The following is an 18280-nucleotide window of genomic DNA, read 5'->3' as shown; positions in this document are numbered from 1 at the left end:
AACTATCCCTTTAAGTGTGAAGAGCTGAATTTCAAAAACAAGTAAAATGTAAAATATCATTTAACATACATCAGTCATTTTAGAATAGATATTGTAGAAAATTTTCGATTGGAAATTGGCATATGCTTTACGACCAAGCTCTTCTCTGTTGAGTTTTAGCACTAATAATAATTAGTCGTCATTTTTGTGTCATTTGCCGAAAACTGTGAAAAAGTTTAAACATGTTTTATGTGCTTTATGTACAAAATAAAACACCACTCTCAACACATTCTTATCCATGTGTGTCATTTCCCTCCGTTTATTGAATAACATCAGCGTTAATATAGTAACGTCTCCATATATGCATAGTGGCCAGTTTATCCAGTCTTTGATTGACCTTCCACCTTAAATACATCTGTGCAAAACAATTCCTCATTGCTTGAAGTGATACCCACAAGTGAGTGAGAAACAATACAACCATGAAACATATGGAATGGACATTTATGACATGCAAAACTGTACAAATTATTAAAAAGCACATCCTAAGGAAAAAAAATAAACAACTGAGGTGAGCGTGAACTCATACATGTATGTGCAAGACGTTACTGAAATGCAGCTTTCCTTTGCTGTTACTTACTACTGGAATGATACTGCAAAACTGAGAGCCAATTTATTGTAAACCTTTTAACAAATGAATCCAATTCAGTGAGTTTCCCCATCTGTGGAATGAACAGAGGTGAATCTGGTGCAGAAATCAAGACGTGAGGCGGGAGACTCGCTTTCTTGTGCAACTAAATTAAATCAACTGCAAACAGAATAAGGAACAAAGTGAAGCCTGTGTTGCTTATTAGACGTGTGATTTCTGAGAAGTTTTAAACTTTTTTTTTTTTTTTCTTTCTTTTTTTTGGGATGGAATAAATGTCCTTGGAGCTACAACAAAAGCAATTTGACAACAACATAATGACAAATACATAGCGGTTTTGTGGGAACAGATTCTTGTAATACAGTTTAATGGTAAAGTTTAACCTTACATTTAATAGCAGTGGTGAATGTTTTAACACTTAACCGGATAAAATTACTGTTATCCATGAAAAGATTTTCTGAAAACTAGTTTTTCCAGGGTAGAAAGTGCCAAACTATGTGGGTGAAGCAAAAGTGTGTTGACTATTTCCCATACTGTAACCACGAAACCATCCAGGAACAAAACGAATGGCTTTTGTCTGTCTGCGAATCTCAAATTACATGTTGGACAAGTTCCACAATTTATTTCCAGATTGCAGAAATATGATATTTGTACAGTTTTGGTCAATGCATGTATTGCCATCAAGTAAAGCAGAACTGAAGCTGGCGGACATTACGCAGTTTTTTTTTAGTTAAAGCACACTTGTAGTAAAACAGCTTGGCCTGTGTCTCACAAAAATCTTAAAAGAAATAAAAATACACAAGGCAGTATTCTCTCATAAAACAAAATAAAAGTCTAAAAGAACTGACGCAACTGAAGTTTTTAAAAAATGGTCTTGGCGCGAGTATATTAAAATATTTTTTTAAAAATAAAAGCAGTGAGATTTTTTTTTTCCACATAGTTTATCTCTTCAATATTTCCTTATTATATATTATACTATACTTTTAACCTATGTACATTACTGTGACGTGTTTTCACAGGTCATGTTGGTTCACGGAAGGTTCGGATTACACGGAGACTGGCGATAATGACGATAACAGATTCCAAGATGTCATCATGTCAGAAAGCCTCTATAAATTCCTACAAATATAGGACAGGAAGCAACAGATGAGGTCGCGTGATATCTGCGGTCTCTCGTCCATTTAGCTGAAGTAACAAACGAATCACTGCACACATCACTTTTAAAAGCAAATAAAAAATATAAATCATTGCAATTTTTCCAGGTAAATTAGTGGGATTCTATAATGGAATCATCATTCCCGTATGGTCCACGGCTGAAGAGCAGAGTGAGGGACGTGACAGTATTTTCCACCTTGAAATGGCTAAATGATAAATAAATAAAAGTTCACCCCTACCCCGGTCTATGTACAAACACCAGTAACAATTAAATCCAAAACGTAGCCTCCGCTTTTTCCTCCAATCAGCTTCGCGGGTCGTTAACATCCGCGCGCACGTGTGGTTTTTCCTTTGTATGTTCCCCAGTGGTGATCCTTTATGCAAATTAGGTGGGAGGGGCCTGTAGTGCCTGGGTGCGACTGTATGGGAAGGGGGCGGAGCACTGTTACAGGCAGGCTCAGAGTTTGTTGTGATTGGTTCACTCATCATGTGTCCCACCCTGTGCGGTCTGTGCTCTCCAGTGAGAGGGACTTTGTTTTGTGCGGGGAGGCGGGGCTTGGCGGGCTGCTGAAGGTGGAGCTGTTGGAGGCAGTGGAGTGCCGGGGCGAATCAGAGTCCTGAAAAACAAAAACAAAACAAAAAATGTCGTAAAAACAGAGACACTACCTATCAGAATATATTGATATAGTCTCTACTATAATTATCTAAGTCTAAACTTTAAAAAACACAAGAAAAAGATGAAGACAATGGAAATATGAAGCCTTTAACTACTACACTACCCTTCAAAATGTATGGGGTCGGTAAGGCTGCATTTATTTGATCAAAAATACAGTAAAAACAGTAATATTGCAAAATGTTATTGCAATTTAAAATAGCTTGTTTTGTCTTTTAATATATTTTAAACTTTCATTTATTTTTTAGCAATAATTACTCACATGACCCTTCAGAAGTCATTCAAATACGCTGATTTGGTGCTCAAGAAACACTTTTTCTTATACATTTAGAAAACGTTGCTTAATATTTTTGTGGAAACCATGATGCTTCTTTTCAGTATTTTTTTGATGTAAAGAAAGTTCATCAGAACAGCATTTATTTTTTTAAACAAAAGATTTAACTGTCAATTTTGATCGTTTTAATGAATCCTTGCTGAATAAAAGTGTTAATTTCTTTAAAGAAAAAAAAAAATCTTACTGACCCCAAACTTTTGAACAGTAGTGTACGCATGCAATGAGTCCAAATACTGTAAAGGTGCAAATAAACCCAGTCAAGTGGAATCTGACTTTTAGCAGTTTTTAACAGAGGATGGCTTTGTAAACATGGCATGCTTGATTCACTCTTTCACATGCCACCATCAAGAAAATATTAATCATTCTTAAAAGGATAATTCACCAAAAAACATTAGACCCCACTAACTTTCATTGTATGGACAAAAACAGTTGAAACATCCTTCAAAACATCTTTTGAGTTCTGCAGAAGAAAGAAAGTCATATAGGTTTGGAATGACATGAAAGTAAGTAAATGATGACAAGATTTTCATTTTTGGGTGAACTATCCCTTTAACTTACTCAAAATATATATCAAAAATAGCCCAAATGTGTATGTGCTAAACTACTAGCTTGATTTAAAGGACAATAGTTGAAAGTTTACATTATATACTATTGCATTTGCCTCCCTGATTGGGCTCTGCCATGTCTACAAAGCATAAAAGTTTGGGTGGTTCTTTTTTGAGAAAAAGGCACTATAAAGTAAACAAAATAACAGTTGGGTAAACTAACGGCACAGGTGCTCATCCTCAAAAACACATTCATGGCTAGTGGTTCGCAGTTGAACTGTGGAGTCACTTCACAGGAAAGCTTTGAAGAAAACAGTACATCGAATCCAGACTTGAAACATACTCTTCGCAAGTACGTTAATGCAAACGCTGCAACCTAAACAAGTTCATAACAAAATGCACACACTTTGTATTCTAAGTTTTGCCACAAGGGGCGCTACAGTACATTAGTGCAGTCTTCTTCTAATGTTAAAGGGATAGTTCACCCGAAAATGAAAATTTGATGTTTATCTGCTTACCCCCAGCGCATCCAAGATGTAGGTGACTTTGTTTCTTCAGCAGAACACAAATGATGATTTTTAACTCCAACCGTTGCCGTCTGTCAGTCGTATAATGTGGGTCAATGGGAACTTCTACTATAAGAGTAAATAAAACTTGCATAGACAAGTCCAAATTAAACCCTGCGGCTCGTGACGACACATTGATGCCCTAAGACACGAAACGATCGGTTTGTGCGATAAACCAAATAGTATTGATATCATTTTTTAACTCTAATACACCACAATACCAAATACTGTTCAGTTTATCACACAAACCAATCGTTTTGTGTCTTAGGACATCAATGTGTCGTCACGATCCGCAGGGTTTAATTTGGACTTGTCTATGCAAGTTTTATTTACTCTTATAGTAGAAGTTCCCATCCACTAGCATTATTTGACTGACAGACGGCAACGGTTGGAGTTAAAAATCATAATTTGTGTTCTACTGAAGAAACAAAGTCACCTACATCTTGGATGCGCTGGGGGTAAGCAGATAAACATCAAATTTTCATTTTTGGGTGAACTATGCCTTTAAAGGGTTAGTTCAGCCAAAAATGAAATTTCTGTCATTAATTACTCACCTTCATGTCGTTCCAATCCCGCAAGACCTTCGTTCATCTTCAGAACACAAATTAAGATATTTTTGATGAAATCAGAGAGGTTTTTTTTTTATCTCCCATAGAAAGCAACAAAATAACCACATTCAAGGTCCAGAGAAGTAGTAAGTACATTGTTAAAATAGTCAGCATGACTACAGTGGTTCAACCTTAATCTCACAAGAATACTTTTTGTGAGCAAAAACAAAACAAAAAATAACGACTTTATTCAACAATCTTTTCTCTCCCCTGTCAGTCTCCTATGCAGTTGATGCAGTGAACGCACTGCAGCGTTTTCGTGTTTACGTCCGAACGCCGACCACAACGCATGTGTGTCATGCTAACACAGGAGTCAGCCAGTAATGAGTCGGTGTTCTGACGTAAACACGGAAGCTTTGCAATGTGCATTCAACATAAATTACATAGGAGAATGACAGAGTAGGAAGAGAGGAAATTGTTGAATAAAGTCGTTATTTTTGTTTTGTTTTTGCGCACAAAAAGTATTCCCGACGCTTCATAACATTAAGGTTGAACCACTGTTATCAAGTTGACTATTTTAATGATGTCTTTACTACTTACTACTGGACCTTGAAAGTGGTAATTTCGTTGCTTTCTATGGAAGATTAAAAAAAAAAACATCTCAGATTTCGTCAAAAATATCTTAATTTGTGTTCTGAAGATGAACGAAGGTCTTACAGGTTTGGAACGACATGAGGGTGAGTAATTAATGACAGAAATTTCATTTTTGGGTGAACTAACCCTTTAATATGTTTATCCCTATCTAACTGAATAATTACACATTTGGTTTAATGACACAGTCATTTCGCCACCTTTAGTATGCGCTACGCACCAAGCATTTGGGTACTTGCATAAAAGTATTTTTCTAGCCCAACTCTCCTTTCTTCTCGTAAAGACTTTAAGGGGTTGGCCAGCAGGAGCGGTATGAAGGTGAAACATGCGGATGGAAGCTTGCCATTCCCAACCGAAGCTCTCTGCTTCACTTGTGGCCAGTGGACGATCAGACTGTGGGCTTCAAAAATGGGCAGTGGGTAGTTGAAAAGCACTCTGCAGGGCTGCCTGAGTGTGCAGATGACAGCAGGCGTGTATGTGCGTGTGTGTTTCACTGCAAACGTGTGGCGTTTACCTTCATCTTACTAAGCAGGGTCCTTAAAGCCCTTTTCAGATCAGGGGTCTTCTCCGAGGGTGATACCGCCTGCCACTGAGAAGGAAAGGGCAGACTGAGTGCCAGAACGGCTTCCACACTTGCTGAAGGAGAATGGGGCGGCCAGGGAGCGCAAAGCGCAGCGATATGGGGAGATGACGGGTGGGATAAGGGCGCGGGTGGGTGGTTTGCTAAGGATACTGTTGGATGTAGTGGAATGGGGCGGCAGGCATAAAGTGGATTAAGCACTGACAAAGCTAGGTGGGGGGAACACAGCGCTAAGGCTCACTTGTATTCAACTGCTTTGGGGCAAAGACATTAGAAGTGTTCCACCTTTACAGGCCTCATGGGAAGGGAAGGGGCGAGCTGTTTTTATAAGTCAGGAGTTGTGCAGAAAAATCAAACGGGTTTAAGAACGACATGAGGGTGAATAGATTATCTTTTTTGAGTAACAATGATAAGTAAATCATTGACAGTTATTTCTGACTTTGTGTTTTCAAATATAAAAGTGGTGTATGAGAGAAAAGAGATCCTAAAAAAGAACAAAAACTAACTTTGTAGTCCATGAAGTCAAGTCCATGTTGCCTAAAAACTGTTTGTGTATAATAACACGTGACTTCACATGCTATCGGAAATTTTAATACGAGTTTGTCACATTCAAGAGTTTTTGTTGGATTTTTTGAAGATTTTGAAGATTTTTAATTAAACGTACAGTCTTATTAATGTACTCCACACGGCTCCGGGGGGTTAATAAAGGCCTTCTGAAGTGAAGCGATCTGTTTATGTAAGAAAAATATCCATATTTAATAAGTTATAAAGTAAAAAATCTAGCTTCCGCCAGACCGGAAGGCGGAAAAAGAAAGTCATTTACACCTAGAATGGCTTGAGGGTGAGTAAAGCTTGAGGTAATTTTCATTTTAAAGTGAACTAAAGCTTTAAGGGGTCCTGCAGAAAGCCTGTATACACATAAAGATTGTGACGGCAGGAGAAAGCAATGTAGAAGTCGATGGAAAAACGAACAAAACTGTCACTACAGCAATAGTTCTCTCCTCCAACATGTTTAAAGTTTATGGCCAGAAACTCGGGTATCAAAATTATCTACAAGTTTCCCCGTCGTAAATAAATACTCATATTAACAATAATTCTGATAGCATGTGAAGTCAGCATAAGGCTCAAATGGAATCGTCATGGATACTACAGCTTGCTAGTCATGTGCCGTAACGTCCCTGCATAGTGCAAATCTGGCATTGATGTGATGAGGTAATGAAGATACCACTGTCCTGATTCCTACATCATGACTCACCTCTCTATCAAACTGAGAGAGTGGCGCTTCGCCCACATCCATCCCTCCTCCTGACGACAGCGAGCTTTCAGAAGGTGATGTCATAGTCTGGCGTTTAGAGCCGTAGCTGCTGCTCGACAGCTCCCTCCTCAGAGCGCTGCCGTTCTGAGAGGAGGACCCTGATACAGAGGACAAGAAGTGTGTTGGGAATGAATCGCATGGAAATCTGATAAGTAAAATAGCAGCCACGTGCGTGTACTTACGCATTCCTAGACCGCTGCTTGCGCTCATGGAACGACCAGGTTCGGCTCGGTTTTTCGTGATTGAGGGGATGCTGACGGATCCGCTGAACCCGGCACGATTATCCTGAGCATGCACATTCTACAGGTTACACAGAGAAACACCACACACACACACACACACACACAAACAGAGAAAGAGAACAGGGACACACAAGCATGCAATGAGTGAGACAAACATGACTTGATGAAAACAAACTATGGGTGTCAATATAATGGTCTTTATGATATCATGTTGCTATCGTCACGTATCAATACAGGATGCAAAAATGACCCATGACACATCAATAAATGCAGAGAAAAGACAGTGTCATGTGTTACTTCAGAAATCATTCTAATATTCCAATTTGTTGCTCAAGAAACATTTCTTATTGTTATCAATGTTGAAAACGGTTGTGTTGCTCAATATTTTTGCAGAAACATTTGTGGATACTTTTTTTTTTTTTTTCAGGATTCTTTGATGAATATAAAGTTCAAAAGAACAGGATTTATTTGGAAATCTTTATAAATGCCTTTACAGTTATTTTTGATCAATTTAATGCATCCTTGCTGAATAGAAAAAATGTACTGACAGTGACTTGATGGGGTTGCAAAATGAGGTTGTAAAAGCATGTTCCAATACAAGCCAAGCTTAAACAACAGCATTTGTGACAATGTAATGATTACCACAAAACAAAAAAAGAATTTTGACTCATTTTCTTTGAAAAATGAAAAAAAAAAAATCAAGGCTACAATGATGCAGTAGACTAAATGAAGGGGGGACATTTTTTTGGAATACACTTAAATGAATTCTTCTGTTAAAACATGTACAATATTAGTTACATGTTAAATGTAAATTGACATATAAAAGGTCAGTGAGCAATTTTTCAGACTAAAATCATGCTAACATTTTAACTCAACAAATTGGCCCCTTTCACTTCCATTGTAAGTGCCTGACTTACAACTGAAGCAATGGTTATCTTTCCTTTTTTTATAGAAAAGGAGTGAAATACATTTTTGTAGTAATCAACATTACGTCCCAAATGGTGTTGGCTGAGATTAACGTGTACTACATTCTAAGAAGAATATTCTTTTAAAAGACGAGCCTCTCACCATTGGTAGATCTCGGAGGATCTGCATTCCATCTCCAGGCCCCATATGAGCCACGTGGTTAAAATTAGTAGGATTTGAAATCAGCTTGTTCCTCTTCTCAGGATCTTTCAACATTTCTCTGCAAACACACATACGATGACTAGAATGACATTTTGAAACTAAGAAATGAGTTGGATATTGAATCCAGACCTAAAAAAGCTACAAATGTCCTATGAATTTTGTCTGTTTCATTAAAAGTACATCCTTTGAACCAACATTCAAATGCTGGTAACCAGCTCTGCTAGTTTTGTCAGCACAATAGTACACAAATGTGTGTGTGAGACAATCACCTCCTCTGCTGCAGTCTCTCCTCCTCAGGAATACGGAATGAGAATCGTCTCTTGTTGCTCATGTTGCGTACCAACTGCTTCCTGCTGTTATCACACACCTCAGGTACCACCAGTTCGTCCCCCTCTAAACACACACAAATAATGCATAATCAGACATATTATTCAAATCTGAATTATTAATTATTTCAAACGGCACTACTAAACCAAAGGCTTAAACTTCAATGCCAATTCAAGATTAATGCCATGATTAATGCATTTCACTGAATCATGGAGCCGCTGCCGTTACCTGCAGTCTTGTTTCTGAAGTAGATGAGTCTGACTGTTTCTAAGCCCAGGAGATTCAAAGAGCCATCCATGTTCAATGGCCGGACCTGCACAGAGCCAATGAGATCCTGGGTTTATTTATGCATTCATAAGATGACTCATTTTTTGCTTCAGTAAATAAAAAACCCATGAAATAAAAACTAGCATTTTTGTCTTAATTGCATTTATTTATTTTCAGTAGTGTTTGGGTCACAATGTATTAATAAATCGACATAAACATAACCTTGAGCACGAGGCTAATGGTAATGTCACATTAAACTGCAATATTATCAACTCTGTTGCCTTTCTGAAGGTATATGTATGAACATTTATTAAAATGTATTCATTTAGCTTTTTTGAAATGTATTAATTTAGAGATGGCAGAATTCAATTTATTAACACTAGTTTCATTCTGAAAGAATGTTTAAAATTGCATGTACTTGAAATATTTACTAAATATAAATCTTCTTAATATTTATTTTTAATAATATTTAAAAATAAATATCAATTTTTTTTTGCAAGCTACAGCAATGTGCAGAGTCTAAATTTTTAAAAATGTTTTTCAATAAATCTATGCTCACCAAGGCTGCATTTATTTGATTTAAAATACAGTAAAAATAGTAATATATTATAATTTATTATTTATAATAATATAATTAATTATAATTTATATTATAATTAATATAAATAATATATAATTATAATTTATATTAAAATGCTTTAAAAATGTAATTTATATCTGAGATGGCAAAGCTGAATTTTCAGCTCCAGTGTCACATGATCTTTCAGAAATAATTCTAATTTGCTCATTTGTTGCTCAAGAATTTCTTATTATTATCAGTGTTAAAAACAGTTGTGCTGCTTAAAATTTTTGTAGAAACCGTTATCATTTTTTTCAGGAATCCTTGATGAATAGAAAGTTCAAAAGAACAGCATTTATTTGAAATCGAATTTTTTTTGTAACAATGTTTTTACTGTCACTTTCAATAATTTTAATGTCTTTTAATGTGTCCTTGCAGAATAAAAGTATTCATCAAAAAATCTTACTGACCTCAAATTTTTGAATGGTATTTCTATTTCTATTAAATATATATTATTTCCTTTGTCAAATGCACCCTCCTCCAACCATTCAGGCATGCAACAGTTGTTCATTTATTTTAATTTGATATTTAAAACACTTCTGAAATTAAAAAAGCAAACCTTTTTGAGAGGAATGGTCTGAATCCATTCCGTAGTGTTCACATCAAACACATCCACCGCATTTTCACTGTAGACTGACAGGTAGGGGGCGTTGTAGCCTGTGAGATATAAAGCAGCCACAAGGTCAATCCAATCAAACCTTTTCACTGCCACACCGTGTAAGCAGAAGATTAACCTCTCTCTACTCACAGCCGGCAGTGGGCGTCGCGGGCCACATCAGCTCCTGTTGGCGTGAGCGTCTGCCATGTGTGTCCACGTAGACTGCAATTTTGCTGAAGCAGAGAAGCATTTCTTTATTGGAGATTTCCACTGCGCAAAGAGCATCCAGGTTGTCAGCCTTAATAAACGCCAATGTGGGGTCATCTGGATGGAGTAAGCTGACCGGAGGGGTTTCTCCATGCAAACTGTACCGCATGAATCCCGCTTGGTAGCCTACACATAATTGCTGGCTGAACAGCGCCATCCACTGGATAGTTCCTGGAGCCTGAGATTTAGAAAGGGCTGTTGATGTTGCTGTGTATACTAGCAAAGACAATCTTTGCAATCTAATGAGTATGAACACTAATTACATCTGCATATACTTGATCTGAAAAAAAGATAAGAGGATTTGAATACTGTACTTGTATGTCCACAAGATGGCGAGATTTGTTCTTGTGAATTTCGAAGCAGGAGATCTGCCGTTTAATGGCGAGGCAGAAGCAGGTGCCATTGCGCACCACACCGGACACCAGCGCCTGGCAGTTTTTAGTATCTGCCACCTTATTCTTATCAATCTCCCTCCCGTCGAGCCCCGCCATGGGGACCAGACACACTTGTCGGTTCCTGCCCGAGATGACGGCCAGGAGGTGCTCCGTGGGCATCAGTTCTATGTGATGCACTTTCTTAATGTCACCCACACGAACGATTTCTAGCAGAAAGAACAAAAATTTTCAGTGGATGTTGGTCTTGCGTCAGTTATTTCAGATTAAATGTGTATGTGGTTCAACAACGATAGTGCACTACCGTTTAAATCGCATTACAATGTGCCACAAAAATCAAGAAAGAACTGTTATATCTTACAAATCATTCATTTTGATAGTTTACAACCTTTAATAGAGTTGTAATGTCTATAAAAAAAAATAGAGAAAAAATTACAAAACAAAAACATTATTTTCGCTGCTTTTATCCAATGAAAGGTTTACTCAGAGGCTGGACTAAAAATAACCATTATCTGTCATTTTGACAGACTGAGTTAAAATTTTTCAGTCATGCTCTATTTTAATCTGCTGTTTTCATTTTCCGAAAATTAAATAAACGTCTAGCATTCCAATGCAATAGACCCATTTTTTCTGTCAAAATGATGGAGAGCATGTCAATGTTTTTAACATTTGGAAAATACAGTAATTTTAACTCAACTCTGAGTAAACTTACTACCCTGAAGCAATTCATATATCAGCATTTCTGGGATTTGAACCAACAATCTTTCAGTTACCAGTCCAGATTTTTGACCACTAAACCACACAATCAAGTTTTTTAGACAATGAAGAAGTAAAAGTATTAATGATGAAAGTTTTACCATCTTTGGTGACGTGGATGACGAACAGGCCCTCCTCATTCCCCAAAGCGACCCGCTCGTGATCTGGACACAATCACACATGTTTGGTTAAACACTAGGTAAGTGTATTAATATTTGCACTTTAACATAGTGTTGATCTGACAAGAGTTTTGTGAGTCAGTGTACCTATAATAGCAGCAGTTTGGGTGGTTTTGATGAGAGGAAGCGTGCTGTCGTAGGCTTCTTTAGGCACATAGACGAAACGCTCCTTCAGCTTGTTTTTCCTAAGGATGCGGTGCAGCTCGTTCAGAGCGGACACCCACCTCGACCTCTCGTGCTCGTTGTCGGCCAGGATCAGGATGCACGTCTTCTGACTGGAGGAGGCGGACAGCTGAGATGCTGTTACCTGTGGAATGAATGGGAAACATTGTAAAAAAAAAAAAGTCGATACAAAAATGTCTTTAAATGAAATGACTAATGAGTGCCCAAGGCTTTAGTGAATCCAGTCATGATTATTACATAACCACCTGGCCACTATTATTTGATCTGTGATATTTTTAAGGAAATTACAATTATTGTGGGGGGAAAATGATGAAAGTGAAGAATTTAGGACAGAAATAAATTATTATTCTCCCCTACAAAGAGACAACGCTGTTAATACATTAACACGGGAACTGAGAAGAATGGCACAAGACAGACCAGTTTTAGAGATCCGATTTTTGCTATAAAAAATACTGTTGTTCATGTCAGTTTCCCCCTGTACAATAAAAGCCTCAGTAAAGAAAAAAATAGGAAATTAATACCTTTATTCAGCTAGGATTAATTAAATTGACCAAAGTGTCAATAAAGACATTTATAATGTTACAAAATGTTTCTATTATGAATAAAATGTGACAAATTACAAATTGCCTGTATGCTCTTACCCTAAAAATACAGGGGATGTCCTTCTTGTTAGCATGAATGACATCAGACTCCAGAACCGAGCTGGCAGAAAACTCTTCATCCCTGCTCAGGATAGTCAAGCACAAAATATTGAACTATTTCATGACATATTTGACTTAAATATTTGAGCATCACATTTGAACGAACACCTCCCTCACCTCATGTCTATGACCTGGTTAACAATGACACCAGGCTGGGCACCTTTCCCTTCTCCAAGCTCATACAAGAAGAGTTTGAAGTCACAAACCACTGCCCAGACCCTCTGCCAACCCTTTTTCACCCCTGTGGGCTTTGGCACCTGGAAAAGATTGGCAAATCTCCATTATAAGGCAGCCAAAAAAAAAGGGGGGAAAAAGTTTGTGGCTAATAGCGTACATCCAGACAAACGAAAAAAGGAAGCATGTGCCAAATTTAGATGATCATAAAGACAGAGTAGCCAATAGTGAACAAAATATGAAAAGCAGAAGTAGTCTTACCCTGAGATGCCCCTCATATGCAGTCCCAATGCCCCTCTGAGTATCAATTCCCAATTTGCCTTTTGTTTGGTCTGGTGCGACGGGGCACACAGAGGGGGCTTTATCAGCGCAGGTGACATGACAGGAGAAGTTGCAGACTGTAAGGAGAGAGGAAGGACACAGGCACTGAGTATTACTGAGCATTGTGGAAATAAAGTATCCTGGGATTGGGGTACATTCAATAAACCAATGTGAAAGGAAAGCTTCGCCCTTATTTTATTCCAAACCGGTATGACTTTATTTCTTCAGTGGAACACAAAAGGGAAAATTTTAAAGGATTATACTGATTATCCTAGAGTGCTCCTCTGAATAAATAAAGTCATATGGGTTTGATCATCTCGAAAACTAAAGATGTAATTTTCACTGTTGTTTTTAATCATTTAAACAGCTTTCATTTCTCTTCTGTTATCCTCACCTTCACAGGCGCAGCCCTGACGGATAAGTCCCACCATGAGAGAGGTGCACTGATTACATTTGGTGGGAACGGTGAAGGACTTCACAATAAACTGGTGCGCCTTGGGCTGTGGAGCAGAGAACATCAGCAATGTAATTAAACCATTTCCATAGATATCCAACTCTCCAACATGTTTTCAATTGATAATAAAAAGAAATGTTTCTTGAGGACCAAATCAGCATATCAGAATGATTTCTGAAGGATCATGTGACACTAAAGAGTAGAGTAATGACTATTGAAAATTCAGCTTTGCCATCACAGGAATATAAATATTATATAAAACAGTTATTTAAAATTGTAATAATATTTCACAATATTACTGTTTTAATGTATTTTTGATTAAATAAATGCAGCCTTGGTGAACATAAGAGACTTTTGAACGGTAGTGTAATCTATACAGGTTGACACATTTCTACTGTTGTGACGTAAGTAGTCACATATCGGCATACCGTCCAGGTCAAAACCAAAAAGTCCATTTTTTTTGTGTGTGTGGCCTAAATCCCTTGTGTTACCTTAGGTGACGAGTGTCCCAAGCTCCCGTAGCCTGATCTGCCTGTTGGAGTCTGAAGACTACGTGACGTATGGTCGATCAACTAGGAGAAGGACACACCAACATATCAGTGCATTTTATTATATAAACAAAGGTCATGCTAAGAAGTTAAAGTGATAATTCACTCCAAATGAAAATTCTGTCATCATTTACTCATGTCGTTCCAAACCTGTATGAGTTTCTTTCTTCTGTGCAACACAAAAGCATAAATGCCGGATATGGGCTGGATCACTTGGCCAGTACATCTGCTTTTGTGCTTCACAGTGGGCAAAAAAGCATATTGGTTTGGAATGACATGAGGGTGAGTAAATACTAAGAGGATTTTCATTTTTGGGTGGACTATCTCTTTAAGAGCCCAAATGATACCTCAATAGGCTCCATGTCACTGGCGGTGGACGGGGACCTTGAGCGCGATATACGGCGAGATCTTGAGTCTTCATCTCGCGATGGAGTGTTGGAGGGAGTGAAATCTGCCGAATCAAGCTGAGAAGCAAAAAGATGGTAATTATCTCCATTAAAAAGGTTTCATACGGCACAGACTGTGACACCAGAAGAACATGCCACCATGCAGAGCTAAAACAAATTCACAGTGGTACATTAAGCCCATAAAGCTTATCATGACAATAACACTTTACTGGAATTACACCCTCTAAGCAGAACAAAGCATGTGCACCCAGGCTCCAAGCCAATGAGTAAAAAGGCACAATATACCACTACGCAGAGACCACACACCAACTACACATGCAAGACAGAATGAAGGGTAGAAACAGCATGAAAAAAAAAAAAAACACAATCCCATGGAACTACATGGAAACCATATTCACACTTTATGAGGGTCTGTAAAGGATTAGTTAGAAAATTCTGTCATCATTTGCTCAGCATCATGTCTTTGAAAACCTGTATGACATGCAACGTCAACTGGCGGCCCGCGGGCCAAATCCGGCCTGCCAGAGATTTCCATCCGGACCCCAGAATAATACTGAATTCAGGAATAGCCTTGTAAGAGGAAAAAAGTTTAGGGCTGGTCCGAATACCATTTTTTGAGCTTCGAAGCTTCGGTAGTAATGAACATCGACTCTTCGGAGAGAGGGGCTGAACATATTTTTCTCTTTAATAAAGGCAGGAATCTGTGTCTGTATGTCCGTTTGCATTTTTATTATTTCGAGAACCGTTCATCCAGTCGACTTCACAAGGCAGTGCAGTGTCGCATTTGGTGCAATATAGATGGACACCCGAGACGCGACACATTCAGAATTAATAAACTTTTAGTAAACTACAGTCAGAACAGCGCGAGCGGGAAGCGGCGCACCTCATGCGGGCAGGGCTTATGCTCCGAGAACGGACACTGCACTAGTGATATAAAACGCACACACACAGGTCTGTTAAATTAAGCAATACTTTTAAGGTAGTCTAATATTTTTCTGACTAACAAATTGGCACAGTAAGGGTAGATTTAAATAAAGAAAAACGAAATTTAAATAAAGAAAAAACGAAATTTAAATAAAGAAAAAACGAAATTTATATAAACAAAAACGAAATTTAAATAAAGAAAAAACGAAATTTAAATAAAGAAAAATGAAATTTAAATAAAGAAAAACGAAATTAAGTTAAATTAAAAACGAGATTAATTTAGATTGATAATAACGGGTAAAAATGCTAATACATTTTGTTTCTATTATTGTATTTTCCACAGTGTCAAAGCAACAAAACACAAGCTCAGACATGCACTTCGGTCCATACAAACTCCGCTGTTCTGAACACTCCCGTTGCTGGAACACGCGTCGGTTCTATTTCTAGTATGCACGCGTTTTCCGCGTGGCTCGAGCGCGCCTGAGACGCGTGTCTCAGTGTGCAAACTCCAACCTGTTAAATATGGGAGCCGAAATAAAAACGGACACGCCACGCAGCTGAGACGCTCACGCAGCCAGTGTGTCGCCGGCCTTATTCAAGGGGGAATGAGAATCGTTTCGCGGGGGATCCCAGGTGTGCAAAAAATAAAAATAAAAAAATATTCGAATGTCAAATTTTCAAATCGAATACCAACCCACCGAACGAATATTTGAATATTCGGGTCCGTTCCATATTTATTTATTTTTAAATCTAACGAAAAAAAAAAAACCTTCTGAAAAGTAGCTTGTGCCATAGCCTGCCTTCAGTCAAGAATGACGATAAACGCGTTGCTCTCATTGAACATCTTTTATTGTTTCACGTGCTCATTTTTTCACAAATGTCAAAATTTTCCTTGCCTGGGATTAGCGCACAATTGCGTGACAGTGATGGACAGCTTGACAGCCTCACAAATATGAAGCCTAAAATATCGCTATCGCCCCCTGGTGGCTTGCTGCAGTACAGGTAATATGTAAAAAATAAAATACATTTGGAATTAGAATTAGTATATCAAATAATAACATATTAGGATACAATTCGAATTTTATTTTATATTACGAGTATCTGGCCCTTACAGTGTCTGCAGAGAAAAATTCTGGCCCTTGGACAAATATAGTTGATGACCCCTGTTCTACGCCTTCCCTATTCTACTTACAGAACAAACGCGGCGCCAGTTTCGTTTTTTTCCGTAACTTAGGCGTAGGACATTCAGCGTTAGCGTTGTGAAGAATGCGGAAACGGAAAGTACGTTCAAGGCGATATTTTGTTTATAAGGCATAAACGGTTGTATTTTTTTCAAAAATGGCAGATCGATTCGCTAGATAAGACCCTTATTACTCATCTGGTATCGTTTAAAGCCCTTGAAGCTGCACTGAAACTGTAATTTTGAACTTCAACCTGTTGGTAGCCATTGAAATCCACTGTAAGGAGAAAAATCCTGGAATGTTTTCCTCAAAATCCTTCATTTCTTTTCGACTGACGAAAGAAAGACATGAACATCTTGGATGACATGGGGGTGAGTAAATTTATCAGGAAAAGTGTATTTAAAAGTGGACTAATCCTTTAATATTGTCCGTGACTTTTCAGCCATCTTTGATGAACAGAAAGTTCAAAATAACATTATTTATTTGAAATAGAACTATTTTTTTTACCATAATACAGTAAATGTCTTTACTGTCAAGTTTTGATCAATTTAAAATTCAATGCATCCTTGCTGAATAAAAAGATCTTAACTGACCCCAAACATTTGAATGGTAGTTTACTTTCCTTTTCCCTCATATACAAAGCAATCCTATGTCTTCTTTTTGTAGTTTGATAGTCTTTGAATGAAAACGAGGAGAGTAAAAATTCTTACTAACTTCTGTGAACCATGGAAGAAAGTAAGCCATGTTTGTTTGGATCGACTTGAGGGTGAGTAAATGATGAGAAAATGTTCATTTATACAACTTATTTTTGTCTTTATAATAATTATACATCAGCAAAAGTTAAAATTAGATCCAAATATTGAGCCACATGAATGAATTCTATATCCTTCCATATAAAAGGACTTTTAAAATCATAAAAGCACATGGTATGGAAAACACACCACCGAGTTTAATTAACCAACCCAGACAATAACCCAGTTTCTCTGAAGTATATTCATATATACCACTTCAATCACATATATGGTATATATGCATTTGGATAGATGAAGGAAAGTTTCAAACACATTTCAGATGCATTTAAGCATTAAAGGTCTCATGCAATACAGATATCACCACAATCAGCTGCCACCGATGCAGTTTGCAAAACAGGCCATCACAACCACAGGAAAAAAACATATGACGGGAGGATTTTACTGTGACACAGGACAAAAGCGGGTCTTACACGTCTGGTTTTGCTTCCGAAACCAAAAGAGGGTGATCGCTTCATATGGAGAGAGAAAGAAGATGAGAAGAGAGTCAAACTTAATGTACAATGTCAGCTGGATAGGATAAAGGTCTGGGACGGCAGGCAGGAAAACAGAGGGAAAGGAATGAGGGCATGTAAGAACACGTCTAATCTGTGGATGGATTTCTGAGTATAGTTTACATGCACAAAGGAATCTCTTCACATCAAAGAACTCCAAGGAGGCACTACCACAAGAGACTGAGGTGGATGTAGGATCAGATAAGTAAAACATAACATCGGTAGAATGTGAAGTCAATTCAATACTAAAAGGTATCAATAAAAAGGATTTGTGTAGTGAAAAATGTACTTTATTTCCCAATTTGTCTGTGCTGTGCATT

The 18280-nt window shown here is 37.7% G+C and overlaps 1 protein-coding gene across 6 annotated transcripts in view; it reads right to left on the bottom strand.

Annotated features, from left to right (window-relative positions):
- Positions 1-274: 274 nt before the first annotated feature.
- Positions 275-18280, bottom strand: part of cdc42bpab (CDC42 binding protein kinase alpha (DMPK-like) b) — a 77639-nt gene continuing 59633 nt past the window's right edge. For 2 of the 6 annotated variants that reach the window (XM_048207173.1, XM_048207172.1), the window contains 20 exons: positions 17880-17918; positions 14493-14609; positions 14089-14169; positions 13538-13643; positions 13084-13220; positions 12766-12905; positions 12589-12670; positions 11852-12071; positions 11687-11749; positions 10752-11038; positions 10321-10615; positions 10132-10229; positions 8915-8999; positions 8629-8752; positions 8300-8417; positions 7172-7289; positions 6930-7087; positions 5609-5683; positions 3191-3244; positions 275-2394 (listed from right to left, as the gene is read on the bottom strand). In XM_048207173.1, coding sequence (XP_048063130.1) covers positions 2263-2394; positions 3191-3244; positions 5609-5683; positions 6930-7087; positions 7172-7289; positions 8300-8417; positions 8629-8752; positions 8915-8999; positions 10132-10229; positions 10321-10615; positions 10752-11038; positions 11687-11749; positions 11852-12071; positions 12589-12670; positions 12766-12905; positions 13084-13220; positions 13538-13643; positions 14089-14169; positions 14493-14609; positions 17880-17918 — 2529 coding nt within the window. In that variant the 3' untranslated portion in view covers positions 275-2262. The remainder of the gene's footprint in view (positions 2395-3190; positions 3245-5608; positions 5684-6929; positions 7088-7171; positions 7290-8299; positions 8418-8628; positions 8753-8914; positions 9000-10131; positions 10230-10320; positions 10616-10751; positions 11039-11686; positions 11750-11851; positions 12072-12588; positions 12671-12765; positions 12906-13083; positions 13221-13537; positions 13644-14088; positions 14170-14492; positions 14610-17879; positions 17919-18280) is intronic. The other 4 variants (XM_048207174.1, XM_048207177.1, XM_048207176.1 and 1 more) reach the window with 4 other exon arrangements.

Source organism: Megalobrama amblycephala, linkage group LG11 (genome assembly GCF_018812025.1).
Source record: "Megalobrama amblycephala isolate DHTTF-2021 linkage group LG11, ASM1881202v1, whole genome shotgun sequence".
In the NCBI taxonomy this organism is placed as follows: domain Eukaryota; kingdom Metazoa; phylum Chordata; class Actinopteri; order Cypriniformes; family Xenocyprididae; genus Megalobrama; species Megalobrama amblycephala.
This window is presented reverse-complemented; position numbering and strand designations above follow the sequence as displayed.